The sequence below is a fragment of the Nyctereutes procyonoides genome, unplaced genomic scaffold, assembly GCF_905146905.1.
Source record: "Nyctereutes procyonoides isolate TBG_1078 unplaced genomic scaffold, NYPRO_anot_genome, whole genome shotgun sequence".
NCBI lineage: Eukaryota > Metazoa > Chordata > Mammalia > Carnivora > Canidae > Nyctereutes > Nyctereutes procyonoides.
In genome coordinates this window covers 71110701-71132443 of record NW_026575146.1, presented here as the reverse complement: position 1 = coordinate 71132443, position 21743 = coordinate 71110701, and the positions used below count along the sequence as shown (strand labels likewise).

General features: G+C 44.6%; 1 protein-coding gene across 3 annotated transcripts in view; it reads left to right on the top strand.

The window, feature by feature from the left end:
• The window catches only part of PPP2R1A (protein phosphatase 2 scaffold subunit Aalpha), a 43473-nt gene extending 22969 nt beyond the window's left edge, over window positions 1–20504 (top strand). The window contains exons 5-16 of one of the 3 annotated variants that reach the window (XR_008662514.1): window positions 428–575; window positions 697–852; window positions 3507–3621; window positions 3730–3800; window positions 4238–4372; window positions 9482–9655; window positions 9922–9982; window positions 10624–10778; window positions 11740–11882; window positions 14381–14472; window positions 16069–16140; window positions 20274–20504. Coding sequence is in view for 2 of the 3 variants with exons in the window: in XM_055310375.1 (XP_055166350.1) it covers window positions 428–575; window positions 697–852; window positions 3507–3621; window positions 3730–3800; window positions 4238–4372; window positions 9482–9655; window positions 9922–9982; window positions 10624–10778; window positions 11740–11882; window positions 14381–14472; window positions 16069–16088 (1270 nt within the window). In the remaining variant the exon portion in view is untranslated. Of the gene's footprint in view, window positions 1–427; window positions 576–696; window positions 853–3506; window positions 3622–3729; window positions 3801–4237; window positions 4373–9481; window positions 9656–9921; window positions 9983–10623; window positions 10779–11739; window positions 11883–14380; window positions 14473–14628; window positions 15101–16068; window positions 16442–20273 lie in introns of those variants that run through there. The other 2 variants (XM_055310375.1, XM_055310376.1) reach the window with 2 other exon arrangements.
• The last annotated feature ends 1239 nt before the right edge of the window (window positions 20505–21743 follow it).

Here is a 21743-nt window from a genome sequence, read left to right as displayed (position 1 = left end):
TTACACAGGACAGAATACTGGCTTAAAGCTGCCCACGTGTGCTTAGAGATCTGCATGCGTATGTGCATGCATGCATTCCCCCACACTCCTGAAAAGTAAAATTAAAACCTTTGGGGGACTCCTGACCAGCATCTTAGCTCAACAACTTTATAGGATCAGCACCTGCCATTCACTGGGCCTAACAATGTATAGATCTGCTTTTATACACGTTATCTCATTTAAATCTCATCATGACCTTGTGCGGTGGGAACGGTCACCATTAGCTTTTTATAGGCCTGGGAAGACTTAAGAGAGCTTGTTGCTTGCCCATGGTCACTCAGGCAAAGCCAGACTTGCATGATTAGTCTGTGCTTTCTCCTCACTGCCTCTCCATGCTGCTGTGGGATCCTAGGCATTTCTCCTCCTGAGTCCCACTTCCAACTCCTAGGTACTTCCGGAACCTGTGCTCAGATGACACCCCCATGGTGCGGCGGGCCGCAGCCTCCAAACTGGGGGAATTTGCCAAGGTGCTGGAACTGGACAATGTCAAGAGTGAGATCATCCCCATGTTTTCCAACCTGGCCTCTGACGAGCAGGTGGGTTCTGCTCCCCAGCCGCCTACTCCATCTCCTTCCCCTGGCAGACCCTGTATCTAAGAGGGAGTCCCAGAGCTAATGGGCCTCTGGTGTCCTAACCCTGTTCTGATCCTCTCCCTAGGACTCAGTGCGACTGTTGGCAGTGGAGGCATGTGTGAACATCGCCCAGCTACTGCCCCAGGAAGATCTGGAAGCCCTGGTGATGCCCACCCTTCGCCAGGCTGCTGAGGACAAGTCATGGCGTGTCCGATACATGGTGGCCGACAAGTTCACAGAAGTGAGGATTGTTAACAACTCACAAATCAGGAAACTGAGGCCCTCAGAGGGGTAGGGATGGTGCCACACATAGGAGCTGGGGTTTTAGTTAAACAGATTATCAGATGTTTGAGCAATAAGATCTCTGATCATCTGACTGGGTCTCACTTCATAATGCCCATGCTCGTTGAGTAATAGTGGCAACCTAAAATGCTGTGTAGGGAAGGATTCTGAGGCCAGGTTGTTCTGTGGAGAGCTCTGGGAGCAGAGAATGGTAGTATGTGTGTGCTTTCATCATAATCGAACAGCTCCTTTTACAAAAGAGAAGGCCTGCCCTGTGTTAGTTTTGGGGGCTGCCATAACTAAGTACCACAGACTGGATAGTACTTTATTCCCTTGCTGTTCTGGAGGCTAGAAGTTTGAAATTAAAACGTCAGCTGGAATGGTTTTTCCAAGCAAGATCTCCCTTTTTAAATTATTGATTGATTGATTGATTGATTGAGAGTGCAGGGTCAGGGGAGTAGAGGGAGAGGACAAGCAGACTCCACACTGAGCACAGAGCCCACCAACGGGCTCAATCCCAGGACTCTGAGATCATGACCTGGGCCAAAACCAGGACTCCAGCACTTAACCGACTGAGCTACGCAGGTGCCCCTCCAAGACTTCTTTCCTTGGCTTGTAGATGTTCTTTTCCTGCATCTTCACATGGTCTCCCCTCTGTGCCACACCTGTGTCCTAACCTCCCCCTCTTATAAGAATTTCAGTTATTTTGGATTAGGGCCACCTAAATTACTTCTTTCAAAATCCAGTCTTCAAATACAGTCACTTTCTAAGGTACTGAGGGGTTAGGACTGTAATATACCAATTTTGGAGGCTCAGTAGTTCAGCCTGTTGCACAGTTCAAAACTTTGGTCAGAGTGACATCACCAGGCAGACAGCACAGGGACAAGATCCCAAGACAGTGCTCTTTCCACAGAGACCCAAGTTTGCATATCCTGTCATCATGTTTATTGATCACCAGCCCTTTTATGAGTGCTGGGGATTCAGTGGATTCAGCACATTCTTAGCCTCCAAAGAGCAGGTAGCCTGAAGGGGAAGGTCCACAGAGCTAGATGGAAACTGTCAGTGCCAGTCTGACAAACCTGCATGGGGCATTGAGAAGAGGAGATGGTGCTGCAGCTAGTTTTAGAAGACAGATGGGTGAGAGCTGGGGTAGGACTGTGTTCCAGCAAAAGGACGGCATGTGTGTGAGGTCCTGGGAATCCAAAGCCAGTGTGAGAGAGAGCACACAGGGCTTCCTCTTAAGGTCCCCATGTGAGAGAAAGCTGGAGAGAAGCTCGGGGTTTGAGCCATGGGAGTCACTCCATCCTGTGGCTCCATGTTCCCGTAAGTGTGCTTATTTCCATCATGTTCGCTGGAAGGACTCAGAGCCTCAGGATGACATTTCCTGGGACCATTGATGTTCCTGTGAAACTGTTCCCAGGAGGCTTAGATTTTTTTTTTTTTTTTTTTTTTAGTTTATTTATGATAGTCACAGAGAGAGAAAGAGAGGCAGAGACACAGGCAAAGGGAGAAGCAGGCTCCATGCACCGGGAGCCTGACGTGGGATTCGATCCCGGGTCTCCAGGATCGTGCCCTGGGCCAAAGGCAGGCACCAAACCACTGCGCCACCCAGGGATCCCCCCAGGAGGCTTAGTACCATGGTTAAAGACAATTCTTCCATCCTTGGCTTCTGGACAGCATGAACGGGATTACATTGGGTTTCATTTTATTTTATTTTTTAAAAGATTTTATTTCTATATTTATGCGAGACGGGGGGGGGGGGGGCAGAGACACAGGCAGAGGAAGAAGCAGGCTCCATACAGGGACCCGACATGGGACTCGATCCCAGGTCCCCAGGATCACACCCTGGGCTGAAGGCAGCACTAAACTGCTGAGCCACCCGGGCTGCCCTACATTGGGTTTTAGATAAAAGCTCAACAAAGGCAAGGATTTTAGATTCAAGCAATGTCTGGTGCCCAGGAGACACTTAGTAAATGTCTGTTGAGTGTCTAACGGGCAACATTTGCCCCAGGTAGCGTTGGGCCCATCAGGGTTTCTGTTCATTGTCGTCTTAGTCATGAGCTGTCCTGCTTCCTACTAAGTCTTCAGGAGCCAGCTTTGAAGCAGAACACAGGTGCCTTCCCTGGCATGCCTTCCCCCATCAAACTTGATGCGTTTAATTATATGACATGAGTAATATGTGGTTTGGTAACCAATTTGAAAAATATAGAAGAATATAAATTAAAATGAATGTTTAATATTAAAATTAATAAATTAGAAAAAAAAAGGAAGAGCCATTATATCACTAGAATGTTTTTGGATCAGATAATAGAAAACGCTATCCCAAAGAGCTTGAGCAGTAAGGATACCTATTGTTATTTTTAATGCAGACAGCACCACTATGCAGTAGGTACGGTACGGTCATGGCCCTCATTTTGCTTTTGAAGAAATGGGCTCAGAGAGGCTTGGAGTCTCACTCAAGCTCACCCCATGGTGCTAGGAGTATATTTCAGCAGTGATTCCAAGGGCTGTGTTCTTCTTACCCCCAGTTCTGGTGCCTTTAACTTTGATTCTGGTCTCATTCACCCAGAGTACCTGCCCAGCCCTCTCACTCTCCCTGCTTTCTGTCTGCAGCTCCAGAAAGCTGTGGGGCCTGAGATCACCAAGACAGACCTGGTGCCCGCCTTCCAGAACCTAATGAAAGACTGTGAGGCTGAGGTGAGGGCCGCAGCCTCCCACAAGGTCAAAGGTTGGTGCTGGCAACCAGAACACAGCAAATGGGGGGCGTCCAAGGGGCTTGAGGCAGAACCAGGACATCAGGTCTCACCTGCCTCTGCCTCCCTTCCCCCTCCCACAGAATTCTGTGAAAATCTCTCTGCTGACTGTCGGGAGAATGTGATCATGACCCAGATCTTACCCTGCATCAAGGTAATGGGGAGATTGGTAGGAGGAATAGGGGAGATCTTAGCCTGCTGAAGAGAAGGGGTGGACATTGGGCTTTGTGGACATTCAGAGGCAGACAATCCCCAGCCTTCTAGGACCGGGCAGTCTTGGGTTGGAAGCAGTTGGGGTCCCCAAGTCCAGGCAGAATCTGAAGTTTGGGGCTGAGCTTGGAGGTGAGAATGGTTCCCCTCAAAAGTTCCAACAGCTTTGGGATGAGGGTGGGAGGCTTTCAGGAGCAGGGCTCATGGAGCTCGAAGTAGGTGAGACAGGTAAGAAACTGCCTTATACCATTGTACCCTAAATCATCCCTGCTCTGTGAAGGAGAAGGGCTCAGGCCTCTTAGGAGGTGGAAGTCTGCTTGGTCACCTGCTGCTGCAGGAGTCGTTCTGACCCTGTGGCACCCACTTCCTTCTCCCTCCCAGGAGCTGGTGTCAGATGCCAACCAACACGTGAAGTCAGCCCTGGCCTCAGTTATCATGGGCCTCTCCCCCATCCTGGGCAAAGACAACACCATTGAGCACCTGTTGCCCCTCTTTCTGGCTCAGCTGAAGGATGAGGTAAGGGTGCTGGGAAGGCCCTGAGATCTGGGTTGGCAGAGGTGACAGGTAGGTCAACTACTTCGCCAGATTGGCCAGAAATCTCCTAGAATCTTAACTGACACCCAAGTCTAGAATGAGTTGAGTACTGGTGGGCATGCTGGGCTGTGCGTTCACTCATTCGCTTCATTAGGCAATGGTTTTGCGTGCCTTTGCTCTGTGCTAGTTGTTCTTCTGGGTATCAGGCATATCAGAAAAGACTAAGACAGTTTTGCTCCTCAGAGACCTTCAGATTAATGGTGAGAGAGGCAGTTGGGCAATCCCATGATTCTATGATTACATAGGTGCTGTGATATGTTCAGATCTTGGGATTTAGGTGAAGATGCTGTAATGAAGACCCACATAATATAGTAGCTTACATAAGATAACTTTTTCACAAGAGTTCACAGCTAGGTGGGCCTACACTGAGAGTTAGCCCTGCTGACCTCTGCACTCTTTGGATATGAGGCAGCTGCTCTGATTTTCACCACCCCCAGCCAGCATACAGGCAGAAGGGATTAGACAGCAGGAAGTGTAGTCCTCGTTAAGGGCAAGGCTCAGAAGAGAGCACCCATCATCCATCTCTTTGCACCCTACATTCCTCATTGGCCAGAGCCAGTCCTGTGACCACACCTTGCAGTTCAGTTGGCCCAAAGTACAGGGAATCTGAGTATGTGCCAGGTGATGGCTAGACAGGTTGTGGGGTGATAGCCAGGGAGGGAGTTTGGACTTGAACTATGGGCAGCCAGAGGAACTGGAACAGATCTGGGTGTTAGAAAGGAACCCTGGGGTTACTGTCAAAAAGAAAGATTGCAGTGGGGAAGCCAGAAGAGGTGCAGGGAGACCAAACTTGTGGGGGAGGTGTGGTTGCAGAGATGTGGTCAGGGCCATGTGGGGCAGGGGGTGGTTTGCACGCTCCATGGTTTTTGTCCTGGTGGTGATCAGGCAGATAGATGGTGAGACTGTTCACTGGTGTGTGACTTCCATGCTGCCAAAGGCCTTGGTCTCTTTCCACCAGCACCTCCAGCCCACGCAGTGCTTGGAAATCATGTCAGCTTTGAATCCTCTGCCCTGCCCCAAAATAGCACATTTTAAAATTCTGCCTATGATGGGATAATCTCCCAGCCCCAGAATTACAAAGCAGGGTTTTCTTATGTGGAAGACAACGCGCCTTTTAAAAAGAACCTTAGTAATCTTACTTTTGATCATTTATTTGTATCACTTGTTAAAGTTTAAGCCATAATTAATTTTTATGACTTAAATTTTAGGACCCAAGTAAAGTGCTTCACACACGTTTACTTTTATAGGCATGTTTTCTGTGGCTATAACTTGTTATAAATATAATTTGTATATACTTCTGCTTAAATGGGAAGAGCTTGGCTGGTGAGAGTCCCTCGAATTGGCTCCTGTGTCCTTTTAACACCTCACCAGAGTTTTGGGGAGCATTTTGCTTTCTGGCATCAAGGAAAGATACACATTCAGCCTGAGTGTGAAGGTGAGCCCACATGGGCAAAAACAGAGCCAGAGCCAGTTTCTGGTCCTGCTGCACCTTTAGCAAGTGCTACACGGTGACCTGCTCCTACAGCACCAGGGCAGTTTCCCTTGCAAAGAAGGAAAGAGAAAAACCCATCATGGTTTTCTTGGCTTATATTTAAAATTTCAGTTTTAGATCTATAAACTTTATATTTTATGTTTGATAAGGTTTATAAACTTACCCAAATAAAAAGGGCCTTTTTCTGGGTATGCCTAAACAAGAGTTTTTTTGTTTTGTTTTTTTTAAATGGGTAAAGCATTGTATTTGCGCCTTCTCTTCTCTTGTGTTAAGGACACTGTTCCTTACATACCAAGGGCTCAGAGGTGATCTAGGAGCGAGGCAAAGGCCAGCCCTGTCTTTGGAAGGGTAGGTTTTGGACAGTCTAGGCCTGCTGAGTTAACCTTTCACTGTACACACTCACTTGGTGTATTGGTTCATTTTTGAGCCTTGTTTGTTGTTGTTGTTTGTTTTTTATGACCAGAATAGTTTCAACAAAGAAATGTTTTTTTCTGCCTTCTCTGAGAGTAAGTTGTGGTTTGTGGGAAAGCCCTCATCTGAGAAAGGCTTTTCCTGTCTCTGGTCTCTGGCTGACTCTCAGTCTCAGAATTATACCTGACCTTTTCAGATGCCCCAGCAGGGATTGCTCTTCAGCTCTGGTTCAGAGTTCCTCCACTGAGCCTTCTGAGTTGGGCTCTCTGATGCTTGGGAATGGGGGGGAAGTAAGTCTCTTGACACAGGAGGCGTGATTTGGCTCCTGTGCTGTGGCAAGCTCTAGTAGGTTTTGTTGGGTCCTCATTTCTTTTTGCCTCCAGAGGTGAGACTTATGTGGGTCATAAGTCTTTATGTACTACATGTACATAAATGCATGTAGTATTTTCCATCTTTAGAATTGTAACATTCAGAAAAAGGAAAGAGGCCCATTCACTGTCAGGACATTTCTCTCACAGCCCTGGATAGGTGCTGTAACTCCCTTAATTCTTCATCATATTTGAAAATAGGCCAGACTCAGTACATGGGTCTCCACACAGTACAGAAAGGCCATCATGATAGTTTTATATGCATTTCAAATGTTTTTTTATTCAGTGAAACCTCAATCTAGTTAATTTTCAACATATTCAAAGAAGAAATTTCCCTCTATATTGGGTGTTACAGATGCCTTCATACCAAGTGAGGAAAGTATGAAAGACTCTCTCCTTGCCCTTCTCAGCCCTGACTCTGACCACATCTTGGTCCACCCAGTTGACTTGGATCATCTTCATTATATTCTGCTGGAGTAGATTCTGACACATGCACATCCAGACTAACTCGCTTTCCTAGACTGGGGTTAGAGTGGCATGGCAGATGGAGCTGTTCTCCAGAAATCTTTCTAAGGAAAACAAAGAATAGGTATACAATCTCTAACCATTATGACAGTTCAGGCTTTTACAAATGTGAGGTACAATGTTAATTTAAGAAAAGCAACTGAGGGGTGCCTGGGAGCTCCACTGGTTAAGTGTCTCACTCTTGATTTTGGCTTACATCATGATCTCAGGGTCATGAGATCAAGCTCTGAGCCTCGCATTGGGCTCTGTGCAGGATGTGGAGCCTGCTTAAGATTCTCTCCTTTCTGCCCCTCCACTCCCCCCAACACTCTCTCTCTTTAAAAAAAAAAAAAAAAAAAAGAAAAGAAAAGAAGTTAACTTAATGTTTAGTTATTTACATGAGTTTATGTAATTTATGTAATCAGCATTTTGCAAACATCTGAAACCACTCTATAAGATTTAAACAACTGTCACAGAAAAATGAAACCAACACAGTGGTCAGTACTGGGATATTTCCTCCCTCTTTCAGTATCCTTGGCTCTAGAAAGAAATGAACTAATACCATCTTGGGAGGGGAAATGGGGTTGGTTCTTAGAATTCTTTTTTAGCCATTGGACTAGCCAGCAGGAAGTTGTCTGCCTTCTGTTCCTAAATGAGAGCCTTACTGTGTTTAGTAAAGGAAAGAGGCACTTGTTGGCAGGACTCTGGGGAGTTTACTTGAGAGGTGCCAGCCGAACCCGTCTTGTCTTCAGCAGTTGCCTTACTTTTCACTGCTTTTGCTGCATCTGTGTCCCCACCACCATGCTCAGGTTCAGTGGTTTGCTATAAAACCCTTTCAGAAAAGCTGTTACACTTGTGGTTGCTGTTGGTCACAGGCAAAGGACAAATGAAAGTCAGCAAGGGAACAGGTGCCCTGGGGAGCCTCAGCATGAGGATCCCAGTGTCTTCTCCCATGGAGTCCTGTGGACGCTTCTTGAATCCCCCATGGGTGACATGTGACAGCACCCATAGAGTATTGCCAACCACAGAAGGTGGTTGAAGGTCACTGTGCCTTGATTTCCAGGGATTTTATTGGGGATTGGTCACATAGCCATGGAATGGAGCTGCCTGTATGATTGACCTCAGTTACTCTGTCTCCAAGGCCCTGCAGAGGTCAAGTTAATTGCTTGATCCTTGCTGTGAGTCATGTTGTTAGCTAGTCTGTCTGGCACAGCCCAAGTCTCCCAGGTAACCACAAAGACCTCTCATCAGGCAGGATATTCCAGGGACTTAGAGATATTCTCACAGAAGCTGGTCAAGGACCCAACCCTTGTTAGGAATGTGCCTCATTTGAGCAACCTGGGCCTGCTGAGTTAACCCTTTATTGTACTGCACACTTGTTTACTTGAGTCACTGAATTGTGTCTTACTTGGTTCAATTTAGGATTCCTTGTGATGTCTGCCATCTAGGAATGTGTAATTTGACACAAGGATCTAGTAGGGCTTCTGTTTGATTAATAAGAACTAACTGTGTTTATGTATCTTTTCTTACATGTTCACATACTTTATGGAAGTAGGTGGGGTACGTACATCTGTGTATGTGTGAGTACACGTAACATATATGTGTATTCATATATAGTAAGTCAGTGCTCGTAATACTGGTAGTCAACAGGCAGCTCAAAAGTATTTCTTTATCCCATTGTGCATTCTTTTAGCAGAAACGTATTGAGCACCTGCTGTGGGCCAGAAACTATGCCAGTTACTGGAGACATAAAGGATGAATGAGATGTGCTCCTTAACAGAGTTCAAAGACTAGCAGGGAGAACAAAAATCAGAGAACTGATACTAATGAGCTCCCACACATCAAGCATCTTGTGGATCAGATGCCAGCAGGCACTTTGATGGCCTCAACCACCCTTAAGGCTAGATGTATGCTTCCCTGTCACAGATTAATATCCAGGGAGTTTTGCCCCTTGCTGATGGGCTCCCAACTGACACGCAGCAGAGTGGGAATGTTACCACATCTCTTTTTTTACAGAGCAACATATTTTTGTAGTAATTCCTGCAGGTTCTTCAGAACAACTACTCATGTCTTGTGGTCTGTGGTGAGATTCAAAACGCTGCCTCACATAATAACCCATGCATGCTACTTGGTCAGGAGAAGCTGGGCAGGGCAGTAGCAGGCCCTCAGGAAGTGTGACTTCTATGGAGTTGATGAGGGGCAACTCTCAGCCCTCTTCTGGGCCAGGTACATCTTCTCAGACCCTTGTCTCCTCAGTGTCCAGAGGTGCGGCTCAACATTATCTCCAACCTGGACTGTGTGAATGAGGTAATCGGCATCCGGCAGCTGTCCCAGTCCCTGCTGCCTGCCATTGTGGAACTGGCTGAAGACGCCAAGTGGCGAGTGCGGCTGGCCATCATTGAGTACATGCCCCTGCTGGCTGGACAGCTGGTGAGTAAGGTGGCATGGGACCAAGCACCATTGTGTGCAGTGTGTCTAGGGCTATGACAGTGTCCCTGGGGCCCTTGAGGGCTATCTGAGGAGAAGGAGGAAGGGGCATGGGAAATGGGGCTTATAAGGTGAGTAGACTTTAGTTAGAAAAAGAGAAGGGAAAGGAGCTCCCCAGGTGAAGCTGAGAAGTGTCCGATGTGTTTGGGTGGGTGTTTCCCTAGGGTATCATTGGAAACTTGATTCCTTAACCTTTTTTTCTCCTGCAGGGGGTAGAATTCTTTGATGAGAAGCTCAACTCCTTGTGCATGGCCTGGCTTGTGGATCATGGTTAGTCTCTCTAGTGGGACAAAGGAGGATGTTGGTATTCCAGAAAGGCTGGATGGGCATTGGCTGGGGCCGATGGGTGTGGAGTCACTTTCCCAGGCTATCTGCTGCTGTGTGGACCTATTCCCTTGCTTTTAGAATCCTAGGGAAGTGCAGGTTGGGAGGGGGACAGAGCAGATCACATAGGGGTGGGGTGGCCTGGTCCAGTGGAGAGAGGGTGCGAGGGCTACTGGGTGGATGACCTGGGCTGGAATCCTTTCCCTGGCTATGGAATCTCAAGCACACTCCTTTGTGAAATAGGGGGCTTCTCAGTCTTTCAGGGCCATTGTGAGAAGTGCTAATGAGCAGTTTTCAGTGACAGGTAAAAATTAAGGTTAACATTTGTCTGTGTTGGAACAATTCCAAGTATTAATTACGGAATGGTTTGCTTGAGCAAATCACTTCTCAGAGCTGCGGTTTACCCATCTCTAAAGGAGGCCAATAGTGAAACCTGTGTCTTAGAGTCATTGGGAGGTGCTGTACAAAAAGAAACCCTATCTTTAGCACGAAGCAAACCCTTTGGTTCACCTGTAGCCCAGTACCTAGGTGACTGCTACTCCCTGCCTGCTTATTCCTTTACCTCCTGAATCCCTGCGCTTTTGCAGTCTATGCCATCCGTGAGGCAGCCACCAGCAACCTGAAGAAGCTGGTGGAGAAATTTGGGAAGGAGTGGGCCCATGCCACTATCATCCCTAAGGTCTTGGCCATGTCCGGGGACCCCAACTACCTGCACCGCATGACTACGCTCTTCTGCATCAATGTGAGCGCCCCCACCTGACCTCTAGCCTGTGCCCAGGGACCTGGGAGTATGTAGGGGAGGAGGGATGGCAAGAGTCTTTAGGAAGACATCTGGCTTAGGAGCACAGACATGGTGAGGTTTGGATGGGGCAAGGATGATTCCCTGGGGGAACAACAGGCCAGAGGGTGGGGACCTGTATGGTGAGAAACCCAGGACCGGGGAGACTTGGCCTGCTGAACAGTGACTGTCATACCCTTCCAAGCATCCCTCTCCTCCACAAAGTGTATTTGTATATTTGTTTATGATAGTTGGTTACGTGTACAGGTTCTACAATCAGAGCTACTCTTTAATTCTACCTCTGCCATGTTTTAGTCATGGATCTTGGGATGCTTTTTAACTGCTCAGTGCTTTAGTTTTTCTTACCAATAGAGCACTCATGCTGGTAATTGCAGTACCTTACTCATGAAGTGGTGAAGATTAATCTGGCTATATGTGCAAAGGTTTTAGAGCAGTTATGTTATATGGAGCAAGGGCTCCTTTTTATGCGTTTAAGTAAATCATATACATAACTAGAAATTAAAAAGATAGAATTTTAAAATATTAATAGAACTTAGTGTTCTGATTTCTTCCCATATCCCACTTTGGAGAGCATCGCGCTAAGGGAAGCATCCCTGAGGATTAGGAATCAAGCATCCCCAGAGGATAAAAGGAATTCTGAGGATGGAGAAATGAGACCAGGACAGTCTGGGCTGGGGGTTTCCAGAATAGGGAGACAGTGGTATTAGGGCATTAGGAGGGTATTAGTGGAGATGGTAGCTTTGGAAGAATCAGCTGTCCCCAGGGTGGGTAAACCTGTGCCCAGAGTTCCCCATATTGCTCAGCATCACCCTCAGGCCTGATAATCACTGAGGTGGCCTGGTGAGAGGAGGGAAATTAGTCATGAACTTTGCATAATCACATCTCTGTCACTGACCGCCCCCAGGTGCTATCTGAGGTCTGTGGGCAGGACATCACCACCAAGCATATGCTCCCTACAGTCCTGCGTATGGCTGGGGACCCTGTCGCCAATGTCCGGTTCAATGTGGCCAAGTCCCTACAGAAGATAGGGCCTATCCTCGACAACAGGTGAGGCCTGGATCGTCCCCCATCATGGGCAGGGCTGGTTCTAGGCATCTTAATCTGACTTTTGAAGTTGGAGCCTGGGGTTTGAGACCCTGTATGGCTCTTGGCTTGCTGTGTGAGCTTGGCCTATCTCTTCATCTTCCCAAGATCTTAGTTTCCTCAAATGTGGAATAAGAATTCCCATGGCCTATCTCACAGTGGGAGGGGTTGGGAGGGTGGCAGTTCTATATACTAGTAGCAACAGGTTAGAAAATGAAATTAACAAATATAAATAATTTTTGTACATATGTGTGTATAATTTGTTATTGCACCAAAACTATCAAATACCAAGGAATTTAATAAAAGATGTACCACATCTTTAGTGAAAACTATGAAACATTGCTTTGAGAAATTAAAGATCTACTTAATATTCATGATTGGGATGGTTCCCCAGATTCACGTATAGATTCACTCTAATTTAAGTAAGTATCAGTGTGTTCTTTATTGAAAATTTGATAAGTTGATTCTGGAATTAACATGAAAATGAAAAGATCTGGAGTAGCAAAGGTGGTCCTAAAAAGAAAAACGTTTGAAGACTACTACCACATATCAATACCTATGATACCACAGTAATTAAAAAGTGAGGCATTGGCACAATAATATAGCCTAATGAGACAGAATCAAGGGACCAGAAACAGACCCGTGTGTATATAACAGTAGGTGCCACTGCAGTTCAGGAGGGAAATGTAGGTATTTTCATAGACAGCCAGGTCAGTTGGATATGCTTATGGGTGGGAGGGAACAACCCCACTTCAATGCATAAGCAAATTAGAGGTAACAGGCCAGAATCAAAAAAATACAAAAATAGGGATGCCTGGGTGATTCAGCTGTTTAGCGCCTGCCTGGCCCAGGGCATGATCCTGGGGTCCCGGGATCGGGCTCCTTGCTTCTTCCTCTACCTATGTCTCTGCCTTTCTCTGTGTCTCTCATGAATAAATAAATAATAAAAATCTTTTGAAAAAAAAATAAAGATTCTGGAAGAAAACAGGACAACATCTTCAAGATTTTTTTAGAAAGATTTATTGATTTATTCATGAGAGACACACAGAGAGAGGTAGAGGGAGAAGCAGGCTCCCCACAGGGAGCCTGATGCAGGACTTGTCCCACCCACATCCCAGGATCACACCCTGAGCCAAAGGCAGATGCTCAACTGCTGAGCCACCCAGGCATCCCAACATCTTGAAGATTTGAAAGGATTTGTTAAATTACTCAGATCTGTTAAATAGCTCCCCAGGGAGAAGGGTGATTTCACCTTGAGTAAAAAGAACTTCATTAAAAGAGAACATTATGAGAGCAAAATGGTGTGCCACTGATGGGGAGGATGTACTTGTAAGACATATTTGTGACAGAGGACTAATTCATCCAGAGTACTTTTCTGCTAATCAATAAGACAAACACCCAAGTAAGAGATGGGCAGAACCCAACTTGAACAAACACTTTCAAAAGATCTCATGGCCAATATGCATGTGACAGGATGCTCATCATCATCAGCCATTGGGAAATTGTAAATGAAAAGACACCCCAGAATGGCTAACTTTAAAAAAAAACAAAAAACCTCAGGAACATTTGGTGTTGGTAGAATGACTGGAGTCCTCATACAAGGGCATATATCCAAGAGAAATGAGTGCTTTTTTTCCTAGTAAAAGGTCGTTTATTGTAGCTTTCTTTATATTAGCCATGAACTGAAAACAGCCCAAGTCCTTGTCCACAGTACAGTGGTATAAATCGTGGTTTGTTCATGCAATGGGAGACTGTTCGGTGCGACTGTTGCTCTGCTTAACAACACAGATGATTCTCCCCAACATCATGTTTGGTGAGAAGCCAGACCCAAGAAAGCATAGTCTGATTCCATTTATATTATATTCAAAAATAGGCAAAACAGACCTAGGTGGTAGAAGTAAGAATGGTAGTTGTATGGGGCAGAGGAACAGCCTCTTAACTGGAGAGGGACGTGCCTTCATTTCCCCAGACGCTTGACTGTCAATGGTGGTAGATTTTCAAGGGCCCCTCACTTAGGAGTAGATACCTCCCCTTGGCTCCTCTCAGGCTGGGTACTTCTCCTTCGGCCCTTAATACTTCTCTCTTAATTATCATCAGTTTGGTCTGTGTCTTCCTCCTAGCCCAAGTTCTACACAGGCAAGAATCAGATGTTGGATTTACCACTCTGACCACACTTAATGCAGAGTAGCCTCAGTAAATATGTCAAATAAATATGTCCATTTGCTGAGCCTCAGAGACTTGAAGTTTTTATGATTCTGTATTCCACTTTCCCAGACTGTCTGACCTCCCTTTGCCTATTCTGGACCCCCGAGATCTCTATGCTAGTTTTAGACTTCAGCCTGCAAAGTAATTTAATCTCTGGGCTCACATGCCATCGGTATCTGTGGCCCCCTCCTTGCCCAGGAGCCCTCACCCAGCCTAGCGTGGCTCACCCTTCCTTTGCCTTCCCTTTCTCCTTCCAGCACATTGCAGAGCGAGGTCAAGCCCATCCTAGAGAAGCTAACCCAGGACCAGGATGTGGATGTCAAGTACTTTGCCCAGGAGGCTCTGACTGGTAAGGCGTGAACTTGGAGACCCCAATGGGAGGGTGGTATGCAAGGATGGGCCTAGGCCTGAGAATAGCAGCTCCTGGGAGGGGGGATATGCAGAAGCAGTTTGTGGGCAGAAGGCTAGCTGTGGTTCTGACTCCCGCCTGTTCCTATTCCCCTAGTTCTGTCTCTCGCCTGATGCTGGAAGAGGAGCCAACGCCGGCCTCTGGTGTCCACCCTCCCTCCCCCCAAGTCCCTTCCTCGGGGAGATGGTGGGGGGCCTTTGGCTGTCACTCCCTGTGCATGGTCTGACCCCAGGCGCCTTCCCTCAGCACGGTTCTTCCTCTCCCCAGCCTGGGAATCCGACTGCTCACTGTCCACCTCCTTAAGAGGCTTGGGGAGCACAAGGTGGGACAGGGCAGTGACCCTGGGAGGAAGGGGCCACTTCTGCCCGCAGGGGAGAGATATGAGCATCCCAGGTCACTGGCTCCTGCTGCTGTAATGGGGACCTGTACCCCATCTACTTCACCTCCTTTCTCCCTTCCTCTCTCTCCCTCCCCTTCAGTGGTTTTTGTGTGTATGTGTGTGTCAACTGTGCCGTTTTTATTTTATTCCTGTTTTCCCTTTTCACAGAGAAATAAAGGTCTAGAAATAGCTGGTCCTCTGGTTTTAGTCAATAGCATGGAGGAGGGGTGCCACACCAGGCCATGGTCTCTACTCTCTCTAAAACAGACCTAATTATTGGCTTGGAATTTCTCTGGGAACCACCAGAAGTATAGGTGGCCTATGTTGTAGCAGGTCCATGAGGTCTCTGGCCAGCAGAGTTCCGTGGTGGAGCTTAGTTTCACAGACATTAGTTTAGCATGTGGTGGTTCAGAGCCAGACTGCCTGGGTACAGATCCTAGTTCTTTTAGTTAATGGTTTCCTGACCTTGAGTAGGTTACCAAGTTCCTCTGAACTCAGTTTTGTACTTTGTAGCATGGGGATAATGATAGAATCTAGATCACAGCATAAAGACTAAATGAGTTAATACATGTAAAATGGTAACTGCTGCATGGCATGTGAGAAGCAGTCGAGTCAGCTGTAACTTGTTGGAGAGCCCCACCGTGGACTAGTCCCTGCCCCTGAGGAAGTCTCAGGAAAATCAGGGTGTAACGGAATGCTTAGAAGGGGACTGGCAAGATGGAATCCATTGTCCTTCAATATCTGTTCTCCCTTTTCTTCACTAATAAAGACACTGATTTGTAGCTGGGCACATGTTTGCCTGGTTTCAAGGTGTTTTCCCAGATCTCTTGACATTCCGTGTGGTGTTGACTAAATCCTGGCCAATATCATGTGGACAGAAGTGGTGTGTGCTGCTTCTAGGAAATGTTCCTAAAGGAGGAGACATATGCCCCCTGCTTTTCCTTCTTGCTGCACTTCAGACTGTAGATCAGATGCGTGGAGTGGGAGTAGCCATCTTGGGCCAGGGAGTGATTTTATGAGCATAAGCCCAGCAAGGTGGCAGAACCAGATAAGAGGAGCCTGGGTCCCTGATGCTGTGAAAACCTACACCAGTATTAGTTACCCGGGAAAGTTAAACTGTTTGAATGACTGTTTATTTGGGGTTTCATCACTTGCAGGTCACCCGAATTCTAACTGATGCAGGGGCCAAAGAGCTCCGGAGAGAGGAGCAAGAGACTTAGTGGATGGTGGTACGTGTAAGGTTTCACAAAGGACATAATACTGAGTGAAATTTTGCTCAGTAGGGTGGAGGGGAAATTGGCACTGGGTGGCAGTGATTTCACCAGCCCAGCTCTCATGTTACTGAGTCCCTACTGTTTGTTAGGCCCAGCTGAGTCCTGGGGGATAAGGGTGAAGGAGACCTTGTTCCTCCCATTATTGGCTTATGTTATTTTCATAAGGGAGGACCTGTGGTTTAAGTTTGGTCCCCCACCCTGCACCTAAGCACATATGTACTGTACTCCCCCAGGATATAAATATTTGAAGGACTCATTGAGTGAAGAATTGAGGTTGGGAAGTGGGGCAATATGGTCACTCTTAGCATGCTGAATGTTCAAGTTCAGTCAGCAATCTACTAATTGCTGAAAGAACATTCAAATGAATGCTCCATCATCTTTCATTTTTATTTTACTAGATAACAACTCACGCCCAAAACTTAGTGATTAAAACAATGAAAATGTATTATTCCTCATAATTCTGTGGTCTGGGCTCAGCTCAGTTGGAAGGTTCCTCTGCTCCATATGGCATCTACTGGGGCTGGAAATTTTCAAGATGACTTCTTCAACCCCATGTCTGGGAGTACCACCTCAGCTGAGGCCTGGTACAACATCTCTCCAGGGTGGCTGGATCTCTTTATCTGATGGTTCCAAAGCAGTTTCCAAGAGAACAAGTCCCAGTTTACAAGTGCTTTAAAACCTCTGCTTGCTTCACAAGCTGAATGAACCAAGTCACATGGCTAATCCCAGAATCAGTGCAGGAGGGGACCTCGTAAGATGTGAAAAATCTAGAGATATGGTTCACTGGGGATGCCAGTGTGACAGTCAACAACACATGTTCCAGAGAGAAACTATGAGTTCTTAGCTCTGCCACAGATAGGTAGAGACATCAACAGCATAAAGAGAGGAGGTTGATTACAGAGTATATAGAGCATTTGGAACAAGCTGAAGATTTAAACTTAATCCTGGAACAGCACCCACAGGGGTTTTTGGTAAAGGAGTGACACTATCAGAATTGAAGGGGAAGAATGGGGGGAGGTGGTCTAAGCAAGAGAGGAGTTTTGAGCTGGAGGGAGATACCGTGGAGTTGGGGAAGTTGTAGGTAAAAGGAAACAAGCTTCTCAAGAAGACAGATTGGGACTTGGTGACACCTGGATAGGGGAGTAAAGGGAAGGATGCAGTCATCTTGGGAACCAGGATTCAAGTCACCTGCTCTTTTCTGGGAAAGGAGGGTTCCTGGAAATCCACACATGCTTTAACATCTCCAACCTTTTGTACGTGACATGAACCTCTACCTGGAAAGCTTTCCCTCCAGGCTTATTGGGAAACAGAAGTAGTTCAGTACAGAGTAAGGGGAAAGGTGGCATGGCCTAGGTGAGCATGCAGAAGTATGCAGATTTTGAGGAGCCTCCAGATACATTGAGGGATTGAATGTGAACCTGAGGGACAAGATTAAGACTCACAGGGGGCAGGAGGAGGGTAGAGGTTGGGTCCTTCCAGGGCCAAATGAGGCCAGGAGCCAGAGAGGGAGGAGGCTGGGATGCAGAAGAGTGTTTTGGGTGTCTGATGTGGCTTTTTATGGACTTAACCAAATGAGAGCTCCACAAATCTCTCCCACAAGAAAAAAAATGCCTTAATTTCCTCTGATAGCTTATGATCCTTTCAGGACCCATTCAAGGATGGAAGCTGGCCCCATAAGTTAGATGAGAAGCAGGGCATGGCTGGCACTCTAGGAAATCTGAGTCCTAATCTCTTAACTGTGATGCAAAATGTTGAAACCCATGGTAGGCTTTTTAATGAGTCATTAGGGGCAAAACCTGATCTGAACTATTATAGCAGCAAAAACCAACTTTGACTTTAGAGTTTTTGTCCCTCCTACATGGAACATATATCAGCAGCAGAAATATCTTAGAAATACATGAATGTATTCAATTAGTAATCAAAAGACTGTCCACAAAAACAAAAGACTGTCCACAAAAGTCTGGGCCCAGATGGCTTCAGTTAATTCTAAAAACATTTTAAAAATTAATACCAATTTTTCACAAACTCTTCCCAAAAGAGGAGAAAACACTTCCCAACTTATTCTGAGGCCAGCATCAGTGTAATACATCCTATCAATAAGAGACAAAAACCACATGATCATCTCCATTGATGCTAAATAGCATTTGACAGAATCTACACTTTGACTATAAAAACACTCAACAAACTAGAAATTGGAATTTCCTTAATCTGATAAAAAGGTATCTGCAAAAACCCACAGGTGACATAATGTGAAAGACTGTGTGCTTACCAAAGATCATGAACAGGACAAAAGTACCCACTCCTGCCACTTCTTTTCAAAAATATAGTAGTAGTTTAGGGTAATTAGGCAAGAAAAATAAAAGGAAAAAGAAGGCATGCAGTTTGGAAAAGAAGAAATAGAACTATATTTACAGATGACATAATCGTGTATATAGGAAACCCTAAGGAATCCACTAAAAAAAAAAGTTCAATAAGATTGCAGGACACAAGTATACAAAAATAATTTGTCTATATGTTGGCAGATAGTGTTGGTAAAAATGTGGAGATACTAGAATCCTCATACTGCTGGTGGGAATGTAAAATAATATAGTTACTTTGGAAAACAATGGCAGTACCACTGAGTTACCATTTTGCCCACCCATTGCACTCCTAGTTATATACCCAAGAAAATTGAAAACCTATATCCCTGTAAGAACGTGTATATATAAATACTGTAACAGCATTCTTCACAATAGCCAAAATGTGGAGACCACCCAAATGCCCATTAACTGATGAATGGACAAATGAAATGTAGTGTAGCCATATAATGAATGTTACTACTCAGCCATAAAAATTAATGAAGTATTATATTAGGGCACCTGAGTGGCTCAGTAGGTTGAACATCTGACTTGATTTTGACTCAGATCATGATCTCAGGGTCATGAGGTTGAGCCCTATACCTGATATATCAGGCTCCTTGCTCAGCAGGGAGTCTGCTTGCAAGTCTTTCCCTCTCCCCCTCCCCCTATTCATGTTCTCTCCCACCCCCCTCCTCTCAAAATAAATCTTTTTTAAAAAAATGGATGAATTTTGGAAACACGTCACATGAAAGCAGCCAGACACAAAAGGTCGAGTATCGTAGGATTCTGTTTTACTTGTACCTTTGGTGTCATTTCTGAGAGATCATTGCCAAATTCAATGTCATGAAGGTTTTGACCAATGTTTTCTAAGAGTTTTATAGTTAAAGGTCTTTGATTCATTTTGAGTTAATTTTTGCATATGGTGTTAGGTAGGGATCCAACTTCAATTTTTTTTGGCCTATGGGTATTCAGTTTTCCTAGTACCATTTCTTGAATAGTGTTGGCACTTTTAAAAAATCATTTGACCATAAATGCCAGTACCACAATACTTTGATTATAATAACTTGTTTTGAAATCAGAAAAGTGAGCCCTAGCTTTGTTCTTTTTCAAGATTGTTTTGATTATTGGAGGTTCCTTAAGATTCCATATGAAGGTTAGGATAGGTTTTTCTCTTTCTGCAAAAGACATCATTGGGGGGATCCCTGGGTGGCGCAGCGGTTTAGCGCCTGCCTTTGGCCCAGGGCACGATCCTGGAAACCCGGGATCGAATCCCACATCGGGCTCCCGGTGCATGGAGCCTGCTTCTCCCTCTGCCTGTGTCTCTGCCTCTCTCTCTCTCTCTCTCTCTATCATAAATAAATAAAAAATAAATAAATAAAAAAAGACATCATTGGGGTTTTGATAGGGATTGCATTGAATCTGTAGATTGGGTAGTAGTGACATTATATATAGCAATAGTAAGTTTTCTAATCCATAAACATGGGATACATTTCCATTTATTTATGTGTTTATTTCTTGAAGTCTTTTACTTCTGATTCTTTTATTTTTGATGCTATTGTAAATAAAATTTTAAAAATATTTTTCTTTTCAGATTGTTCATTGCTAGCGTATAGAAATGCAGCTGATTTTTCTGTTGACTTTATTTTGCTGCTTTGGTGAATTCATTTATTCTAACAGTTTTATTCTGGAATTTTTAGGCTTTTCTATATAGAAGATCCTTTCCAATTTGGATACCTTTTTTTCTTACAGATTTACTCTCTTCAAGACTTCCAGTACTGTGTTGAATTGAAGTGGTGAGAGTGGGCACATTTTTCTTAAATTCAGAGGAAAAGCTTTACTTTAACTTCTAAGTATATGATACTGGCTATGGGCTTATCATATATGGCCTTTATATTGTTGAGGTACATTCCTCAATTTGTTTTTATCATGAAAGGATATTGAAGTTTATTAAGTGCTTAATACAGTTACTGAGATGATCGTGTGATTTTTATCCTTCATTCTGTTAATGTGGTCTGTCATATTTGTTGATTTGCATATGCTGAACCATCCTTACATCCCAAGGGTAAATCTTACTTGATGATGGTGTATGGAACTTTTTATGTGCTTTTGAACTGGGTGTGCTAATAATTTGTTGAGGATTTTTGCATCAATATTCATCAGGTACATATTGATCTGTAGTTTTGTTTCCTTACAGTGTCCTTCTCTGGCTTTGGTATCAGGGTCATGCTGATCTTGTGAAATGAGTTTGTGAGTGTTCCCCTCCTCTTCAATTTTTTGCAGGAGTTTTAGAAGGACTGATGTTAATTCTTCTGTAAATGTTTGGTAGAATTCATGGGTGAAATGATCTGGACCTGGGCTTTTGTTGTTTTTTTTATTCACTCTCTTTACTCATTGGTCTGTCCAGATTTTCTGTTTTCTTCATTATCAGTCTTGGTAGGTTATATGTATGTAAGAATTTATTTCTTCTAGATTGTCTGGTTTGTTAGCATATTATTTTTCATAGTGGTTTCTTATCCTTTGTATTTCTGTGGAACCAGTTTAATGTTTCCTCTTTCATATACAACTTTTTTGAGTCTCTCTCTCTCTCTCTCTCTGGTTTTTCTAGCTCACGATTTGTCATTTTCTTTAAAAAACAAAAACAAAACAAAACCAAAAAACCGTAGTTTCAGATTTTTCTTTGTTGTCCTTGTCTCTATACATTTATTTCTGCTCTTTATTATTTCCTCCCTCCTGTTAAGGCTTAGTGTTTTGTTTTGTTTTTAGTTTCTTGAGGCATAATGTTAATTGCTTATTTGAGAGCTTTTTTCTTAATGTAGATATTTATTACTGTAAACTTCCCTCTTAGAACTTTTTCTGCATCTTATAACTTTTGGTATGTTGTGTTTCCATTTTCATTTGTCTCAGTATGCTTTCTGATGTCCCTTTTGATTTGTTTTGACTTGTTGGTTATTTAGGAGTGTGTTGATTTTCACAGTTTTGTGACTTTTTCAGTTTTCTTTTATTGATTTCTAGTTTCATGTTGTATTTCAGAAGAAATATGACTTCAGTTTTTTTTAATTTGTTAAGACTGCTTTATAGCCCAACATATGATAAACCTTATAAAATGTTCCATTTACACTTGAAAAGATTTTATTCTAGGGCTGTTGTATGGATCGTTCTGTATATATCTGTTAGGTCCATTTGGTCTGTAGTGTTCTTCAAGTCTGCTTTTTTCTTGTT